General features: G+C 34.3%; 1 protein-coding gene and 1 long non-coding RNA gene across 2 annotated transcripts; one reads left to right on the top strand and one right to left on the bottom strand.

Annotated features, from left to right (window-relative positions):
* Nucleotides 1-272: 272 nt before the first annotated feature.
* On the bottom strand, nucleotides 273-4,295 carry LOC110797861 (zinc finger CCCH domain-containing protein 30). Its single transcript, XM_022002983.2, has 2 exons — nucleotides 4,043-4,295; nucleotides 273-2,826 (listed from the first exon to the last, which is right to left on the bottom strand). Exon 2 carries the CDS (start codon nucleotides 2,717-2,719, stop codon nucleotides 707-709), a length of 2,013 nt encoding a protein of 670 aa, XP_021858675.1. The 5' UTR covers nucleotides 2,720-2,826; nucleotides 4,043-4,295; the 3' UTR covers nucleotides 273-706.
* A 14,435-nt stretch (nucleotides 4,296-18,730) lies between these two features.
* Nucleotides 18,731-21,067, top strand: LOC130468939 (uncharacterized). Its single transcript, XR_008929318.1, has 3 exons — nucleotides 18,731-18,870; nucleotides 20,501-20,660; nucleotides 20,736-21,067. It is a non-coding gene; the product is annotated as an uncharacterized lncRNA (long non-coding RNA).
* Nucleotides 21,068-21,357: the final 290 nt, after the last annotated feature.

Here is a 21,357-nt window from a genome sequence, read left to right as displayed (position 1 = left end):
CCGACTGAGAAGCTAGGGTCATGAACATGATTTTTCAACTAGAAACCTGATATATTCTGAATGAATGGCTGAAAATAGTTTGATCCAGAAGCAACCCGAATCCAACATGTAACAAATCGCATAAAACTAGTAGAATAACAAAAGTAGATGAGATATAGTTGTTTTCTTTTATCAAAAATTACTCGACCTTATTTATATAATCCGGATTAAAAATTGTTTGGCCTGATTCTGAATAAGCATTTATTCAAAACGAATTATATATCAGGATCCACTAGGGAAGAAATCAACTGCATTGAAGATGTACAGAAATTATCACCATGTTTATGGTTTACAAAATGAGGCAATGAATTCAATGGGAAAGGGGATGGAAGATACATGAGATATATAGTTCCTTTTAATGAAACATATTGCTAAGCATACAAAGCAAAATCGACTAGGCCTAGGCCAAGGCCAAGGCCAAGCCTTTTTAAAATAATGGCCGAGAAGCACCCAAGGCTCAAAAGAAACTTGGTGCTTACAACAGATTTCACCCTTTCTAACTACATTAGCAAGAATATTGTCAGAATGAATATCATTCAACTAACCAAATAGGAAAAGAAGGCAAACTTCTATCTGCTTACCTTGCTCCATTCTTTCTGCTACCTATATCTTACCCTCGTTGCTACCAATCAAAATCCAGAAAGCAAAGGGCAACTAGTATTGTTCATCAAAATCTTTCAGCCATATCCACTAATTCGTTTGAATAACAACTGTCAACCCCCGTTGAAGTAGGCCCTGCAACCTTCTCCTTAATGTCAGTAGGTGATTCTTTCACAAGTGATTGAACCCAAGAAAGATCAGGCTCTTCACCGTTGTTGCCAAGCTCAAAAGAAGAAGATCTCCTAAGTTTACCCAACTCGTCTGTGTTAGTACCCCAGTCTGGTTTACCGTTGGAGGAACCCCATCTTGACCAAGAATGAACAGGAGAACCCACGATGGCACCCAAGCTGGTTCCAAGATCCCGAGAGCTGAGACTGCGAAACTGATGAAGCTGTTGCTCCCGCTGGATCATAGAAGCCCGAGCACTCATCGGGGAGATGGGTTCAACACTTCGAGGAGACATCCTTCCTGACAACAATGGATGCTCAACAACACCTTTAGGGGAGAAATTTGTGTTAATTGGAGAGAGCATCCCTTGCTGTTGCTGAAACTGGTTGAAAACAGCAGACTGATGAGTAGGCGAGTAAAGACATGAACCCATCCCTTGATCATTGTATCTTGGAGACGAACTTTCAGCAGAAAAAAGATCATCCAGGTTAGAAGGATTCAGAGTTTTTGAACGGACATTAGAGCGGGTCAAAGAATTAGGGTTCATAGAGAGGCAAGAAAATTCACTCAAAAGATGTTGCTGCTGTTGCAACTCATAATCTTGCAGCATTTCAAACTGTTCAGCTGAAATATCTCTAGCATTGAGGGATGATCTCAACCTACTGGACTGGAGATTGCTGCCAGGAAGACGCAACGATGGAACATTCGGCTGTGGCCAAGCCAAGGATGAGTGAGAAATTCCATTAGCAGCTGATGGTGACATTGGTGGAGTGAAAGCTGATGGAGACATAAGTGATGATGGAGATCCTGGCATAAAGTTCATAGCTGCAGCAAAATCCATAGAACTTGAAGCGCTTGAGCGGGGTGAGGGAACAGCAGACCCAGTAGACACATAAAGAGGTCTCAGTTCCTCGGGTAAATGAGCAAAGAAACAAACTCTTCTTGAGCAACTTGGTCCATCCTTACAAAGTCTTGTCCTGTATTGAGCTGGATGTAGCCAACACTCAAAAACCCCATGAGCATATTCACACATATCCCCTCTCCTACAAGCTCCTTTTCTAAAGTCGGGACAAGGAACACAGCTGTAATGGTATTTCCTTGGATCTCTCCTCCGAGCATTTTCACCTGGATGAACAAAAGGGCACTCTGTCCAATCATGAGAATATGCACGAGAACAAGGGCGGATTTTGAACGAGTACATACGGAATTCATCAGTTGCATAAATGCTATTCTTGATATCAGGTATTGAAGGATCAATGGGGTATTCTTTCTTCTCTGATGTATAAGATGTAGCTTGAATATCATCAAACTTTGAGTTAATCGGAGAAGGTGGTGAGTCAGAATAAGACGAAGGAGATCCATTTACTGGTGAAGAGGAGAGTGGTGGTGAATTCGAATTTGAAGTGGTGGTTGACAACCTCAATATGCGCTCACTAATTGAACCATGACCAGCAAGGAGTTCTTCAAGAGCAAGTTTTATATCATTTTGCTTCGGTGAGACCATAATAACATCAAAAGGACGATTTCCATTGGCATCAAGTGCATTATGGTCAGCACCTGCCTCAAGAAGCAACTTCACAGCATCAACAGCATTCACAGAACCACCAGACACAGCACAATGCAGTGCAGTGCTTCTATCCTCTCCGCATGACCGGTTAACATCAGTAATGGAGAGAGAAAGAATCAATTTCAGAACATCCATACTGCCGTAAATTGAAGCAACCATCAAAGGAGTTCTATGCTCATACACCATTTGTTTTGAGCCTTTTTTCCGGACATACCACAACCCAGGCTCATCAATTCCAGATGGATCATCCTCAATCAATCGTTTGAATGCCTCAACGTCATTATTTGCAGAAACCTCAAGCAGACTTGAAAATGTATCCACGGTTTCAACAGTCAAGTGATTCATGTCTTTACTAGATGGTATCTTGCAAAGAGAACGAAAATGATCACAGGATTTAAAGGGTTCTGGTCACCCAAATTTACAGCGCAAGCTATCACTATCTAGAACTCCATCTGAAAAAATATGAACCACAATCATAAATTAAATGTCAAACCCTTGTACTCAAAAGGGAAACATAGAAGAAAAGTAAAAGACAGCAAGTGCTCCAAGCAAATGAACCTGTTGCTATCCACACATAAACATAGCCAAAACAAAGAAATCGCAGAATTCTTTCAAGTTAAAACTAAGACTAACTGTATCCCACAACAGTCCCTCACAAGTCAAGAGTATATATGTACATGTACGATTAAGGGCAGGGGGATTATTAGCATCCACCAATAGTGAAAAGAAGTTTCAATCCAACAAACCCATGTGACCAAGTAGAGTTGACAAGAGTGATAGATTTCGCTTTCGAATCAAAGAACAGCCTCCAATTTGTACAAAACACAAAACCAGATAAGCAGGCAACCATAAATCGATCAACAACCTTAAAATAAAACATTGAATACAAAGAAAAAGGCAAATATTGCAGCAAAACTAGTAGTTTTACTAGAGTTCAGGGTTTCACCTCATCTTCACACCAATTACACACAATTCAGACAGTGGTCACATGCAATAGTCCTAGTGAATCTATACTATTCCTTAAATATTCAATTTTAATTGATTAATAGGCATGTGCCCAAATTCTATTAATCAGCAAAAATAATACTCCGTAATTCCTAAAAATTCAAACGAAACGAACCAAAATACTAAACCTAATTCTATAAATCCACCAAAACCCCCAAAAAAATCCTAAAACAAGGGTTTTATCTCAAACACAAGCATACATCAATATCAAATTGGGATGAACATGCAACAAAAAGTTGAGACACTCTGCAAGCATTACAAAAAGCAAAAGAAACTTCTGATTTCAACAAAAACAAGACCAAAGTCAAAAGATAACACAAAAAACAGGGAAAAACAAAATACCCACATCAAATTCTAATAAATAAATCCAACCCCAAAAACTGGAAAATATAAAATTGAAAGAAAAAAACCCATTAAACAGAGATAAATTAATTGGGGGAAGTTGCAAAAAGCAAGAATAAACAATAAAAATCAAAGACATGCAAGTTGAGCAATGAACAAATCAAACCCATTATTTCAAACAAAACCCAGAAATAATAAAATCAGACAAGCAAACTACCAAGTAAAAAACTGCAATTAACTGCCCAACTATCAGAAATAATGATCGAAGGGATGATAAATTGGGTATTAACAAATGGGGGAAAATAAAATTAAAAAAGTTACCTTTTTTTTGGCCTTATCTCAGGCTACTGCAGCACAGAAAGAAAACCCAAATGAGTAGAGAGATAAAGAAGAGAGAGAGTTGAGAGATCTAGCAGAAGTAGAGAGAGAAAGAAGAAGGTTGAGAGTTCAGAGATCTAGTAGAAGAAGAGAGAGAAGGAAGCAGTAGAAGAAGAAGGAAAATGAGAAAGTTGTGAGTAGAAAATAAGGAGAAGAGCGCTTCTTTTCTTTTCTTTTTTTCTCTTCTTCCCCCATTCACCATTTCCTATGAACAAAAAGGGTTTTTAAATACGGCAAATTATTATAAAAGACATTCTGATAATTAAATTTTATTTGTTGCAAATGTAAAAACTTTAATATCTTAGACGTTTAATGAAATGTTTTGTACATTTTTTTTGTGTGTGTGAAAAAGTAAGTACACCGTAGTAAAGTAAGGCCTTGTTTAGTTCACCTTATTTCAGGACCTTATTACTTATTTCAGATCAGATCAAATCAGACCAGATCAGATCAGATCAGATCAGAAAAAATAAGTTCAGATCAGACCAGATTATTATTATTATTATTATTATTATTGTTATTATTATTTTATCATTATCATTATTATTATTATTATATGTTTATATCATTGTTATTATATTTAATATTTTATTGCTATTATTGCTTTAATAAAAAATAATGTTGTTGTCGGTGCAATTAAAATCTATCATTTAAGGCATAAAAAAACATTAACAAAACATTCAAATTGATCATGTCCAAATTAAAACCATTAAGTCCAGGTTAGAAACGATATGATCAGGTCATGTCCATATCAGAACTAATTTTTATAGATCAGAACCATTATATATCCAGACTAGAACTGATAGGATCAGATAATATCTAGGTCATAACTGATCTGTACAGATCATGTCCAGATCATGTTCAAATCTGCAAAGATCTTATCTACATCAGAACCGATCCTTACAGAACCAATATGTTCAGATCAAAACCGATTTGTACAGATCATGTCCAGATCAAAATTGATATGACCAAATTATAACTTGTCTAGATATCGACTCTATACAGATTATGTTTAGGTCAGAATTGATCTGCAAAGATCATGTCCAGATCAGAACTAGTCTGTACAGATCATGACCCGATCAGAACTGATCTGTACAAATCATGACCCGATCAGAACTGATCTGTAGAGATCATGACCAGATCAGAACTGATCTGTACAGATCGTGACCAGATCAGAACTGATTTGTACAGATCATGACTAGATCAGAACTGATCTGTACAGATCATGTCCTGGTCAGAACTGATCTATACAGATCATGTCCAATCATGTCCAGATCAGAACTGATCTGTACAGATCATGTCCCGATCAGAACTGATCTGTACAGATCATGTCCCGATCAGAACTGATCTGTACAGATCATGTCTAGAGCAGAACTGAACTGTACATATCATGTCCAGATCAGAACTGATTTGTACAGATCATGTCCAGATCATAACGAAACTGTACATATCATGTACAGATCAGAACTAATCTGTACAGATCATGTCCAGATTAGAACTGATCATGTCTAGTTCATAACTTATATGTACAAATCATGTATAGATCAGAACCGATCTGTACATATCATATCCAGATCATAACTTATATGTACAAATCATGTATAGATCAGAACCGGTTTGTACATATCATATCCAGATCAGAACTTATATGTCTAGATCATAACCGATCTATCTAGATCATGTATAGGTCTATCTAATATAAGGAACAGTTAAATCATGAGCAAAGTCAAGTAAATAATAACAATATTATAAATTTGTGTAACATTTATTTTACACGTAAGTCGTTTAATATTAATAAATGTAGATTTTTGTTTAAACTTAATTCAGAAGAATCAGATCAGATCAGATCAGACCAGACCAGATCAGATCAGAAAAAATAAGTTCAGATCAGATCAGATCAAAAAAAATAAGTTCAGATCAGAGCAGATCAGATCAGACCAGACCAGATCAGATCAGGAGAAATAAGGTGAACTAAACAGGGCCTAAGTAGGCGTTTTAACGTTTTCTATGATAAAAAAATTTAATTAGACAGTCTCGTAATAAATAACTTAAATTTTAATTCAGTATTAAAATTCGATGAGGTTTTTTTTTTTTTTTTTTTTTTTTAAGGTAAAGGAAAGTCCCTAACTACATTCTATATTTTCTAAAGAACCCAAAAGTTTATTTCTTTGATTAAATTGAGTAAATGGTCTATGTCTGTCCAATAGAATTAGGAGACATGATAGTTTAATTAAATAAAAAATTTGTTAAGCACGTATGCGGTTTGTCGTCGTCGCTTTCTTGCTTTAGTAATCTAATGTGATTATGTCTACATTATGAGTTTGTACGTACCAATTGTCACATGCCATATTGGCATGTAATAGTAGAGTGGAGAAGTGTATATCTATGTGTAAATGTGTACTCGCTATTAAAGATGGTTGATAGTTTTGGCCGCGTCGGTCTGTGCTTGGTGTCGAGCCTGTGTGTCTTTGGTTTAATATGGCGATTGATCGATTTATGTCATGTCCATTTGTGTGGTGTTTTGCCTGAATATGACCGGATTGTGTCATGACCATTTGTGTAGTTAGGCCTTGACAGGCCGAAAATTTTTAAATTGCGGCTAGGCACTATCCAAAGTCACGTGCTTGCATGTGTAGTGTCAAATCTATAACCCAATTTGTTGTGTTAGGTTGTGTGTGTCGTGTCTTGTTGTGTTTTTTTTTCCAAAAAATGCGGCTCGGGCATAACCCATGCTCCACGACTTCATGGGCGTGTTTTTGTGTCATGCTTAATTTTTCGCGTTGGGCCGTGTCGTACCTCGAGCCTACCTAACCCAATGTTGTGTCTACTCCGTGCATTCAAAGAAGGTGTTCAAACTCATCCTTGTACAAAATTTTAGGTGGTAAGTGATCTTGTTATCATAAAGCACATCTAAGTATTAGTTAAGATTTTATGAGTTTTAGTTATGATTTCAAAAGTTTTAGGTATGATAAAACTCTGAAATCATAAATAAAACTCTGAAAATGTTAACTAAACTTCTAAAATCATAACTAAAACTAAAAAAATCTTAACTAAAACTTTCGAAATCATAAGTAAACCAAAGAAAATCTTAACTTAAACTCTGAAACACATAACTAAAACACAAAAAAATCTTAACTAAAACTTAGAAAATCATAACTGGAACTCATAAAATCATAACTTGAACTCATAAAATCATAACTACACCTAAGAAATTTAATCTTAACTAAAGCAAATTAATTGTAACTATAACTCAAAAAAGTCTTAAATAAACCTTATGAAATCATAACTAAAACTAAGAAAATGAAACTAAGGCTCTGTTCTCTTCACCTTATTTTCACTTATTTCAGGTCTAAAAAGACAAGATAAGATAAAATAAAATAACACCTAATAAATTCAGTTAAGATAAGATAAGTTCAAGACCAATAAGATAAGATAAGTTCAGGGCCAATAAGATAAAATAAGATAAGATAAGATAAGTTCGAGAACTTCAACTATCGATATTCTTCGTCATTACGCACAACAATCAAAAGATATGTGGTTCGGAAAAAAAATAACATATGATATATGGTTATCACTCGGAATTGTCGTGGAGGAAGAAGAAGATAATATGGAAGAAGATGAAGAAGAACAAGAAGAAAATTGAGTAGAGTTTTTGGTCTGTGGCGCCTTTGTGAAGGGCTTCTTGACTGTAACTCTTATTGGTTATATGGTTTCTTGTTCCTATTTGGTTAATAATATCTTCTATTTACCAAAAAAATAAAAGCCAAATAAAAATTCTATAAGTTCCAATAAGATAAGATAAGATAAGATAAGATAAGTTCATATAAAAATAAGATAAGATAAGGGCCAATAAGTTCAGATAAGATAAGATAAGTTCATGGTCAATAAGATAAGATAAGATAAGATAATATAAGATAAGTCCATGGTTAATAAGATAAGATAATATAAGATAAGTCCGGGGTTAATAAAATAAGACACGATATATAAGATAAGTGAAATTCATGTGAAGAGAACGCTACCTAAGAAACACAAATTAAAACTCAGAATATCTTAACTGAAACTCAAAAAATCATAGCTAAACCTCGGAAATTTAATCTTAACTAAAAAAAAAGATTCTTAAATGAAATGAATTTATTCGTAACTAAATCAAAGTTATTCTAAACTAGCAAGCCAAACGCCAAAAGTTTGTATACAAATTTTCCTATGTTATACTCCCTCCGTCCCGGAATACTCGAAACGGTATGACTTTTTGCACTATTCATATAATTCACTTTAACCCTATTTTATTTCAAGTATATGAAAAAAATGTTAGGATATAATATATTGTTGGCTTTATCTTAATATATATTTTCAAAATATTAATATTTTATAAGATTTATAATATGTAATTAAATATATTGGTGGTCAAAGTTGTGAATTGGTAAACGTGTCCAGTCAAAACGTTGCGAGTATTCCGGGACGGAGGGAGTATTTTAACTAAAATTCAGAAAATCTTAACTAAAACACAGAAAAGTAAACTAAACCTCAAAATTTTAATCTTAACTAGAACAAACTATTTTTTAACTAAAACAAAATTATTCTTAACTTAAAATAAAATTAAGGCAAATTTATGAGAAATCACCTGTTCAAAGATTATTTTCGTGAGAAACCACCTTTTAAAAAAGAAATTGTAAGAAAAAACCTAAATCATATTTTTTTTTGTCAAAGACCACCTTTGACCAGAATTCGATAATTGGCCGGATTTTCTGGCACTAACTTCACATGTATGCAACACATGGGAAAGGCTACATATACCATGTGGGTATACAATAGTTCCATACCCTTGCCTCTCAGGCCATGTTCTCTTCACCTTATTTTCACTTATTTCAGGTCTGATAAGATAAGATAAAATAAGATAAAATAAGAGTCAATAAGATAAGATAAGATAAGTTCAGGGCCAATAAGATAAGATAAGTTCAGGGTCAATAAGATAAGATAAGATAAGTTCAGAGCCAATAAGATAAGATAAGATAAGGTGAGGTAAATATTACATAAGATACTATAAGTTTTAATAAGATAAGATAAGATAAGATAAGGGTCAATAAGATAAGATAAGATAAGATAAGGGTCAATAAGATAAGATAAGATAAGATAAGGGTCAATAAGTTCAGATAAGATAAGATAAGATAAGATAAGGGTCAATAAGATAAGATAAGATAAAATAAGATAAGTTCAGGGCCAATAAGATAAGATAAGATAAGTGAAATTCAGGTGAAGAGAACACTACCTCATTGGTCCATTTTTTTGGTGAGTAACACCAACATAGAAGAAAAATGGGGGGAAATAATTTCACTAAATTGCGCTATTTACAACCCATGTTCCACTTGGCGCCAAAATTAAGTTCATGCTAAATAATAAAAAATCAATGCAATATTTAAAATAAATGGCTTTTACATATATTTAAGTGCAACATTTAAACGTAAATATCTCCAAATATGTATGTCAAAAAAATATAACAATTTGATATTGTGAAACTATAAATTCAGACAAGTAAAACAAGATCCCACATGAATATATTTCGAAATGTTTATTAAAAAAAATCTTCAAGTCTCTTCTATTGTGTATAGACCTGTCAAACTGGTCGGTCTGGTCGGGTTGTAAAAATTATTTTCGGGTTCAGATTAATTTGGGTCGGTCACTTTCGGGTTCGGGATTACAAATGCTTGTTCAAAACCCATAACTTTCGGGTTCGGGTCGACCCAATGGGTAATGAGATTTTAAAACATGTATTATATTTTCATTAATTTATGTAAATAAATATACAAAATATGGACACATATTAACAATTTTTCCTAAACAAGATCATATTTAGTCAACTTTAATCATAAAATGACGTATAATGCAAATTCAAATCATATGGTACCCAACAATAATAACAACAACGTGTTTACTATTCTTAAAATTCCTCATAATTCATTTATTAGTATAAATTCAATGATTTTCAATCGGTCGCGTCAAAAACGGATTCGGCCGGGTTTTGACCCAGTACTTTTCGGGTTGCTCGGGTTCGGATAAAATTGGATTACGGGTCACAAAATCTTGTTCAAGACCCAATATTTTCGGGTCGGGTCGATTTTTGACAGGTCTAATTGTGAATGATGTAAGATTACAAATATGACTAGCAAAATACAATGAGTTTTTTTGTTAACGTCACTCTACTTTTATTAGTTGTTTTTTTCTTTGGCGGTTTAAGTTGTGTTAGTTTCATGTTGATAATTTCAACACTAACCCGACCCGTCTAATTAAATGTGTCATATGGTTGATTATGGTTGGAACACTATCATATCAAAGAAGCGTTTCAAATGCGTCCATACTAGTAAATTGAATGTCATATGATGATTTATTTTATGATAAATAGTCTACTGGCCCGTGCAAAGCACAGACTGTACTGCTACACAAGGAAAGATAAGAAACTCAAAAGTGTTAAAATTACATATTATAATAACATTTTTCTCCTGTACTAATATCCTTGACATAACTGTGTACCCATCGAATCACTAAGTTAAACTCTAAGGGGGTGTTTGGTATAAAATTTGGAAATGGAATGGAGTGGAATGAAATAAGGGAGGGGAAGGTAACAACAACCATTACTGTTAATCTGTTATAGAATGTTTGGTTTCCAATTTCGGAATGGAATCACTTAAACTAGTTTAATTTAACTTACTTTGTACTTGTATTACTCCGTATTTTTATGTTTGGTTTTAATTAACCTGGTAATTTTTCCATTTTAAAAAAGAAAATTATTCATGAAATATACAAGTATATGATTAGCACAACCAAAAATGGAAGTGTCAAGAAAAAAAATATTAATGGAAGACAAAAAGTGGCCGGAAATCATGACACATAGTAATTAAAGAATGTGCGAACAGAAACTATCAAATTAGAAAACTCAACTCGCTCTGCAAAGTTCCAATTTCAAATTCAAGAATCTTTAACTCCAAATATCAGAAAATGCTATTGGGATTATAGAAAAAGTTGAAACAGATAATGAAGAATAAGTAGACCGAATAAATTGCAGACCGGCCAATCTGACTGAGCGAGAATGAAGAGGATAGAGAGAGACAAAGAGGGGGAAAGAGATGAAAGAACCACAGGTATCTGTTATTGGTGGATTATGAGCGGTAATAGATGGGTGGAATAGGTTACACCCAAGAAACGGTATGCGTTACCAAAGCCTGTGAACCAAACAATGCCAAATGGAATAGCTTAACTGAATCTGTTTCCAACCCTTTAAGAAAGCAATACCAAACATGCTCTAAATGTAGTATCTCCTCGTGCACAAGATCCAACTCCTTTTGCACAACGCTTGCTATAGTAATTTTCTACACATTACAAACTATAGTTCACAACACCGCAATATTATCCAAATTCCAACACACATGTTAATGCTTGGTGTTAATGAATATTTTGAAAAACGAATCTATGAAAGATCCTTGAAAAGTTGAAAAAACTCACATGATAATGTTGATCATCTAAAAATCCAACAACACATTGTGTGGAAAAGCACTGTAACCATGCTGAAAGAAAACCTCAACCTGATGTAAATATGCCCAGTTTGAGCCAAGTTCAATTTCCTAACCTAATACGCTTATTTCAATACTTTGACACGTACTGCTGTCATGATATTGTTCTAATTGCATATCCCTGTGTTTGATTCAATTCATAACTCTTACAAGCTAGTTGAAATTGTGGCATTAACAAAATAAAATAGGCAGAACAGATAATCAAATCTACCACTAATTAACAAATAAAAGGGAAGAGATTTGTACCCGATCTAATACTTGCAAATTGAAAGAAATAATGCCCTTGGTCCAAATATGCGTTCAATACTAAGTCTAATAAATGCGGTTCAATATTAATTAACAAGTTAATAAATTCAGTGAGATCAAGTGAGCTGAATGCCTAGCTAGAGGTCGCTTCAGTTCAAGTGGAATTAATAACATTAATCCACAACTTACTCTTGACTGAACCCGTAGGGTCACACAAATAGTACGTGAATGGATCAAGTATTTAAGTGAATATATTATTCATTAAGTACTCCATTTATGAACATTCGGAAACGACGGATCTCAGTTCCAGTGGGAGCTGAAATCGTCAAAAGGCAGAATAAAGAATACTCCGGAAATGATGATATTGACGGAAACGGAAATATGGATCATGACGGAAATATAAATATTATCCAAGTCGTAAATGTTGCCGGAAATGGAAACATGACTCGTATTGAAAAATATTATCGGAAATTGAAATATTGCCGGAATCGGAAATATTGTCGGAAACGGAAATATTACCAGAACCGGAAATATTGTGGGAAAAGGAAATTATTTCCGGAATCGGAAATATTAACGAAAACGTAAATATTTGCTCGCATCGGAAATGAATTTCAGAATCGGAAAACGAATCGGAAGCTCGACGAGCGACAAGCCGGCAAGCGAGCCGGGCCATCGCTCGACAAGCAAAGGCAGCACCATGGGCCGCGCCTGCGAGAAAGGCCGCATCCATGAGGTCGCGCCAAGCTACGAGCAAGGGCAACCCCACGGGCTGCGCCAAGCTACGAGCAAGGCAGCAACCCCATGAGCCGTGACAAGCTTGCGGCAAGGCAACAACACATGGGCTGCGCCTAGGTCGTTGCGAGGCCTGTCGAGGCTTGGGCCACAACGCTGTGGGCCGTGGCAGCTCGGGCAACCCACGTGGGCCCTTGTGGCTATGTGGGGTTGTTCGTCTTGGGCTCTAAGTAATATCCGATTAGTTAAATTCCTAGTTTACTAGAATTCAAATAATTAAGAGTTTAATTATAGTTGCAATTCTAATTGAATAAGAATTTCAATCCTATTAGGTTTGGTAATTCTATTCCTAGTAAAACTCAAACTCCTTATTTTCTACACTATAAATGTAAGGCTAGGGGCCTCATAATTATACACACATCAATCATACATCAATTGAATTGAAAACAAATTCTTCATTCCCATTGTGTTCAAGGGAGAACATAATACAAGCCTGCCCGAATACATAAAACCTTAGAGAATATTCTAGTTGGTTGAATCTAAGGCGGATCCGAACGTGCTGTGGACTATCTACGGAGGGGCGACATTTGGAGTCCTGTACTTGTTCTTGTTCGTTTCGGGAGCAGCTAGGGAAGGCACGCATCACATTGTATGTCACCTAAATTATGCTAATTGATTAAGTGGGAATTAATTTGGGATTCTAGCTTTATGGTTTTTCCGCATGAATTATATTGTTGTATTATTCATAACCTAACAGTGGTATGACAAGCCTCTAATTAATTCCATAATCAATTATAGTTAACATGGATTAAATTTTATAAATTTGCAATGAATTAAATGGGTGATTAATTTCGTGGATGTAATTAATTGCAAATTCGTGCGATTATTTGATTATATGTTCGCATGATTTTTCGGATGTTTTGTCAATAATGGTCGAAATCTTATGTTTTAATAGGGAATTTTGCATGTAAACGACGTTTTAAAATTTACAAATTTCGCATGTAAACTAAAATTTTAACGTCGAATCCAGAATTCCCAAATTCGAAGCGTAACTATGACTTTTTGGAGGTTTTAGTTTTTCGAATGCACAATTTGTAATTTTTATGATGTTAAATTAAATATTTGCGAATCTTGTATGTAAATCTTGAATCTATGATTGACCTACTGTATATGTTTAAGAATTTTAAGGCCTATCTTGTTAATTATACAACCTAATTTGTAATTATAATTAATTTGTTGAATTTCAAATAATTTAAAATTTGTTTTGATTTTCATAATTAATTGATAATTTAATAGGATCCTATGATTAAAAACCACCATAAAATTTGTTAAAATTGAAAAGTTTTAAAATTTTATAACCTACATTTGAATCCCTAAGAATATAAGTAATCGGAAATTTATTTGAATAATAAAATTTTGATTTTTCCCCTAAATTTAGTGAAATTAATATGGATTATTAATTTGTCGTTAAATTTAAATATAAAGTTATTAGTTTTTATAAATCGGTCACCAATCTTGCAGGCACGAAGAAATGGAAGTTAAGTGTTACCCTTAAGAGGTGTTGCATAGTGCGGGCATGCGACGACGAGCAAGGGAGCTCGTCGCCCATGCAGTACGAAGCAATGAGCAAGCACGAGCATGCGCGACGGGCACGGGCCTGTGCGGTGTGTGCTGTGCGGGTGATCGAGCAAGGCGACGATGCATCGTAGCGCAAGGCAAGAGGCGAGGCAGCAGCACAACGAGCAAGGGAGCTTGCGCGCCGCTGCGCCAAACCCCTGCCCAGCGCGCAGCAGCAAGCACATCAAAGGGCTAGTGCGTTGCTGTGGTGCGTCACTCGGCCAACAATAAAGCAGGCCATGGGCGCTGCCTTGTGCACGCGGCCCATGGGCGCTGCGACGTGGCTGCTTGGGCGAGGCATTGGCTTCGGCCTACGACCTTGCCTTGGCACTTTGAGCCGTTTTGTTTTTGTTTCGGTTGAAAAACGATTTTAATTAAATTTAATTTTGTAATTTAATTTTTTCTCGGAATTTAATTTTGATTAATTTAATTATTATAAATTATTTTATACTAATTATTTTAATAAAATTTAAACCTTGATATAATTTAATTAAATAATTTTAATCAACTGAAAATAAAATTAAGGGATTTAAATATTATTTTATATGAGCTTTAAATTTTAATTAAATTTGTAAGTTTCTGGTTGGACTAGGAAATACAATTTTATGTTTAAAATTTGTAAAGCATGTAAATTCTTGGTTTTAGTGGGAGCTTTTAGTCATTAAACTCTTGATTAGGTCTACATTCCTTTAAGGTTAAAACAACTCGATTAGAACTAATAAGGTTGAATAATTTGTAGATTGTTGGAGCCTTTGATTAGTTGCTGCAAATGTTTATGTGTTGCATGATTTTTTCTACTAACTTGCTATGTGGGCCATTCATTGATAAATGAATGGGTGAATGGTATATTGTAAATGTACTGTTTTGCAGGTTATGGAAAGTGACTAGTATGGCCCAAATAGGATAGAAAATATGGTCTGCGTACCATTAATCTGAATGTAAAATTGGTCTTATGCACCAAAGTTTTTATTTTAAATATGGTCTGCGTACCATCAAATAGTTGTAATTAGTTTTAATTATAGCATATCCCTATTTGAAGAAAATGACGTCTCCCATGATGAAATTCAAGACGGAGTTTCCAATCCATTTTCAAAGACGGAGTTTGAAGTTGAAGCTTCAAGATGATGTCGGGCCATACTAGATCACGTTTAAATCTTATGCATGCTTTAAGTTATTTATTGCTTCAAATATGTCTTAATTATGCATGAGATTATGGCTTGATTATGTTGAATGATTAAGGATTTTAGTTCACTTAAAATCTAACCAACATAGTAAGATCCTTAAGTTCCAAACTTTAAAAAAAATTGAGTTAAAAGGTGCCATGCCAAAATAACACTTACTTGGATAACCGTTACATCAATTTAAGTAATAGTTTTCCGCCATAGCGAGGTGTTACTTGTTGATCCTAAAGGGGTAAGGTACACAAATAATTGTGAGTACATGTTAGTTTTGGTGAAACTCAACTATATAAGTAAGGAGTCCTTTTATGTCATGGCAAATGAGATAGGTTTACCTAATAAGTTCTTAGACGTACCTATCAACCAAGAGTAGTTTCTAGACTATTGGTAAAGGATTTGCTTACCTAAAATATTTTAGAATTGAGTGTAAATACATAATATGCTTAATTCTTCAATGATTTAAGGATCTTCGATTCATTTTATTTACACCTGCCGGAACAATAAATTCGAATAAAATGCCAATGACTTGTTTAAATTGTATGATTGCTTTAATTTTCAAGTTATTACTCATGATAAATGTTTAGACTTTGCATGCTTCAATGTATGTTTTAATTATTGTTAATAACTAAATATCTTGGACTGCAGTAAATCCTTTTAGAAAGGTAACAGTAAATTTTCTCGATTGATAGTGAATCCAAGAACGATTCACGGAAATGAGAGAAAGTGAGCAATTTAAAATGTATGTTTCTTTTAGTGACTTTTATGGTTGTTTTCGAGTATCAAAGTCGAATGGAAAACCGATTGGTGCTTGTGAATTCAAAATACAATGTAGTTTTGAGATCATAAAGCACTGAGTTTAAACGCTGAGCTTTACCAATGGTTAACAACCTAATATCTTTGTCCATTTAATTCTCGAATGAGTAGTCCCTAGACATTCGAATAGATCGATGCTTAGAGAACTTTAGAAGCTTCTGGTAAGATCATCTAGCTGAAGAAAAATATTCAACATAAATAAAATGGTAAGACCTTTGTTAGAGTGATATTGGACATGTCTAACAAAGTATAAAAGTCAACACTAGAGAAGTCAATTCTTAAGACTATAAGAAAGGGTACAAGGAATAAGAAAACAAGGAACAAGTGAAAAGGAATTTACAATTCCTTTTTCTACCTATAAGTTTATGTTTAAAGAGAAGTGACCTAGCAATTAAACTTCCTTGGTATCATATACTGCTTGAGGTTCTTACTTCAGTAATAACTCAAATGATGGAAGCTAGGATACACTAATGACCTACAAGTGGGAAATGAAGCATGGCATTGCTACATTAGTTGTAGGGTCATCTAATTTGTTTTAAGTCCTTTCAAGGATGGAAATTAATGGCTATTTTGTTCCATAATCAACATACCTAAATTTCTGTTTTCAAACACAGAAAGACTCACATTCAAGAAAAACAAAAACAATGTTTGTTTGTTTAATGAATGAAATGGTCATTTACGGGTTGAGTCATGTATGCTTGATTAAAACAAACAACTCTTTAACAATAAAAACTTTACTAGGTTCAAATCAATCTCTTAATTTGAGTTCCACAAACCTTTAGCATTGTTGCTTAGACCATGTCAACAAGTTAACATTCAAAAGCTCTATTTTGATGGACTTTTGAAAGTAGATTGATTTCTAGATCAATTCAAGACAAGCTAGTCTTACTTGTTGAAAGTAACAAAAGATATGAACTATTGTTAGAACACCTAGACAATAGAGTTCAAAGCTAGAGAAAGATTTTATGACTTTATTATTTCACCTAGATTTGAGTGAATATTGGTTTATTTACTCAATGTGATATAAGTTTGAATCTGTTTGGCTAGTTCAAAGATTCAGAAGTATAAAATCCACTTGGCAAGAAATCATAAAGATCTAGGTAAGATCATGTTGATGATTACTTAGACCAAAATTGATCATCAATGATTGTGTGTTGTAATTTCACGATCTAGCTCCATAAGATATGGCATATCTAAGTTGGAATGATCGAAGTCAATGACTTTATTCGATGAATGATGAATCATAAAGACTTTTCCTATAATTTCTAAAACAAAATGCTCAACTACCACCAAACTAAACCAAATTCGTCAAATCTATTGAAAAGTAATTTCAGAATATCTTTTCAATAATATATATATCTAAAGAGTTCCTAAACTCAGTGGGAGCTTAGTGTTTGTTATTCGACAAACTAAGGCCCAAGTATAGATATATTTTCATTGTGATTTATTCAAATGAGACACAAGGGTATTGTTTCTACCACGAATTTTTGAGAACATAATGTTTGTTTGCTCGAAGTAGTGTCCTTTTGGAGATACGTTTCCAAAATGACAAGTGGGAGAAAATAGACCTCGAAAGTCTTCGAGGCGAACAACAAACATATACGGACATTCCGGAGGCTTTTCGAAGTTCTTTAGAAAATACGAACACTTATTCTTTAAGGACTTTAGAAGTGGCTTTAAAGAATAGACATCTCTTAGAAGACTTTACAAGTTCTTCAAGGAGAATAGAATATTCAAAGGACTTTCAAGTGACTATTGATATTCTATTGTTTGATGTTCTATACTTATGTAGGCATAGAGTTCAGATCAATGAAACTATGAGAATCTTCTATTAGATAGTGAAGAAACCTACAACTTGCAGTCAAACTATTATCAAGAATGGTAATGAGTTTGTGACTTGTGAGAAATATATGACGAAAATAGATTCCCTAAAATGGTTAGAGGCCATATATAGACTCAAATGTTTTAGATGGTTATAGGCCATAAAAACATAATCAATGTTTTGATGACAAAATTGACATTTTGTTGATTTGCAAAAAAGGTTTCACACCTATTGGTTGCAAATTGGTTTTAAGGATAAAAACCATCAAACATTGAATTGTGTCTTCACACACAAAGCTAGATTATTTTCCAAAGATTACAAGCAAAATCACGGTGTGGATTATGTTGAAACCTCATGCAAAATCGTAATGCTCCAGTCTATAAATCAAGCAAAATGATTACATCACTAGTAGAAAAAACCTCAAGTACTTTGACTCAAGTGCTTCGGTTTTAGAAAAACCCCAAGCACTTGATGACACCTTAAAAAAAATTATAGAAAAGTTACACAAGTGCTTGGGGTTTCCTATTCACCCAAGCCCTTTATTGCAAATATTATAAGTGATTGGGGTTTTTACTATTTACCCCAAGCACTTGGATAGTCATTCCTTCCTTCCTTTAGTTTATTTTCAAAGATTTGTAATTCTGCCCTCATTTTACCTAAAAAACATGAGCTTCTCTCGCTTCTCCCCACTTTGCGCACCACCACCCACACAGCCAGCAGTAACTCTCTCCTCAACGACGCAACTTCGACTGGCCGAGTCTCCGATCTGCACTAGGGACCAATGGCACCATCAACTCACCATCCGTAAGCTCTCTCATCATATTTACTATATCATTTATTTCCCCATCGAAGTGAATGGTGTTGAATTTCTTGCATTTTACTGCAATTTGTATTTTGAATGGCTGAATGGAGATGTTTTTATGAAAATTGCTGTAAAGTTTTAACACCATACTTTGGATTTTAGGGTTTTTTTTCATTTAGGGTTTGGTATTTGGTATTTCTCAATTTGGTTGACGGTGGCCGGGGTTATTTACCGGCCACCGGTTGCGGTGGTGTGTTTGTTCTTGTTTCTTGGCTGGACATGCTATGCCGTTTTTTAATGCGGAGGATGTGGTTACTGATTATCATTATTTCAGGGATTATAGTGGCACTGCTGTTGGTATTATGAAGGTCAACCCTCTATTTCTTTTGGTTTAACCTCTATATAATTTCCACACAATTGAATTGATTAATTGAGTTATTTTGTGTGCGCGCGCGATAAGCAATAAGGCATTGCGAATTACATATGGGGAGGGAGATTCGAACCTGATCATATATTTTGTTCAACTAAATTGTTAGTGTTTGCGCAAATAAGCCATAATGGCGTTATAAATGGGGCGGAGGATTCGAACATGGATCAATTGAGTTGTTGTGATTATATATTTTGTTTTAGTATTTGTGCGTGCGTGTGTGTGCGCAAATAAGCCATGATGGCATTACAAATTACAAATGTGGAGGGAGATTCGAACCTGGATTAATTGTGTTGTTGATTGATCATATATATTGTTTAAGTAGATAAGATAATTAAGTATGGTTAATTTTTTTTATTGATCATGAGATTTGGCATTCTGTAAGTTCCCTGAGTCGTGGCCGGTATGATTGGCCTCCACCCATAACAGGAAAGTAATAGGCTACGTTTCTATTTTGGACGATGCCTGAAATAAAAGGAAGGCCACCTTATAGATTTGGTAATTTTAATGTCAAACTTATCCATATTACCCATTTATACGGAGTGGCGGAGTATTTATTAAGATTGTCTCACTCTTCTTGCTCGAAAATTGTACTGTAAAGTGTCAAGTGAAGTGGGTTAGCCATGTGGTATTCTTTCTTTACGGAAGGAAAATGTTTTATACTCTTGAAACTTTTTCCACTCTTGGGTTAGTTCCCATCCATCTTCATATCCTTTTCCTGAAAATGATTTCCTAAAAAAACGAACATTCTTATTGTGTAACTATTAACTAAAGAGATTTTTAAAAACGCTAGAGTATGATGTTAAGAAATCATAACCCTTGTCTTATGACCAATGTGAACAGTTAGCATGATGAATTTTCAACAACGTCTTCATTGTGATTCCAAGTTTCATGGACTGATTTAGACTTTCTAATTTCTTTGAGCATCTGTATGCAAATTGCCTGTTATATGAATTCTTGTCGAGGCATTGAGGAGGATTCGGGTGTTAATTTGTTATGAATATTCCTTGTTAGCTACCATTTTAATTTTATCGGCCTTGTCACACCTTTTATATCAAAGCAATTACCACACGAATCAATTCTTTGTATATTTCCTAAAAACGCTTCAAAGAGAAGTATATGAAAACACGTGTGATAAATATACTGTAAGTTGAAAATAAGATTTGAAAGAAAGCTAACATGATTACATGAGATAACTATTTCAGGTTCCTCGTCTGCAAATTTGTACTTTCAAAGGGAACATTAATTACTATTTGAGCTGCAGTAGGCTTCCAGCAATTCTCAACTTAGAAGAATATCTCTGGCATGGATTTTTTGAAGGAAATCACAGTCTCATTATATTTTTACACCCAATTGCGTTTGCTGGTATTGCCCTGTTAATTTCTTCAGTACCCTTATTATTCCCGTCTGCAAGTTTTAACACCATACTTTGGACTTTAGGCTTTTTTAACACCATATGAGCATTGAGTGCTAACTTCGGTCAGGCTCCTGCAAAGCAAGCAACATTACGGGAAAGACTACCAAATACATTGATGACTCCATGTTGATATTACAGATTTATAATCTTTTTTATTTTTAGCATCTTTTTACTAATTTAATGTATCCCTGATGTAAGATAGCATCGACTTTTTGACCTGTTAACACATTGATCCCTGTCCTAATTACTGTGATCAGTAAGCTTAAATCTATTTTCAGTATAATAAGACTATTGCATAAATCATGTTGTTTATTCCTTAATTACTTTGGTATCACATCAATGATTCACTCCTTATGCCCCATTGTTTCTATTGGTTTGGTGGGTATTTGAAATTTGACTACTCATCTCTTTTGTTTTTGTTTGAGATGGATTGATATGATTATTGATGAAATTATGTACTTTAATAGTTTCGTTTGGCATCCATTTCTCCAATATGCTGATGGTATTTTTGGGTTAATACATTAAATACACCTTTTCTTATACTACTCTAATTATAGTGAAGGTGACTGGTATTTTGTATATTTTAGTTTAAGGCCTTATTAAGATCAATTAATCTCACTCACTTATGTTCTCGTTCATTGTTAT

Source organism: Spinacia oleracea, chromosome 3 (genome assembly GCF_020520425.1).
Source record: "Spinacia oleracea cultivar Varoflay chromosome 3, BTI_SOV_V1, whole genome shotgun sequence".
NCBI lineage: Eukaryota > Viridiplantae > Streptophyta > Magnoliopsida > Caryophyllales > Amaranthaceae > Spinacia > Spinacia oleracea.
Note: the sequence above shows the minus strand (reverse complement) of the source record. Positions and strands in the feature narration are given on the sequence as shown.

Coding starts and splice junctions, on each gene's coding strand:
- LOC110797861 (XM_022002983.2), bottom strand. CDS start 2,719: ATGAATCACTTGACTGTTGAAACCGTGGATACATTTTCAAGTCTGCTT.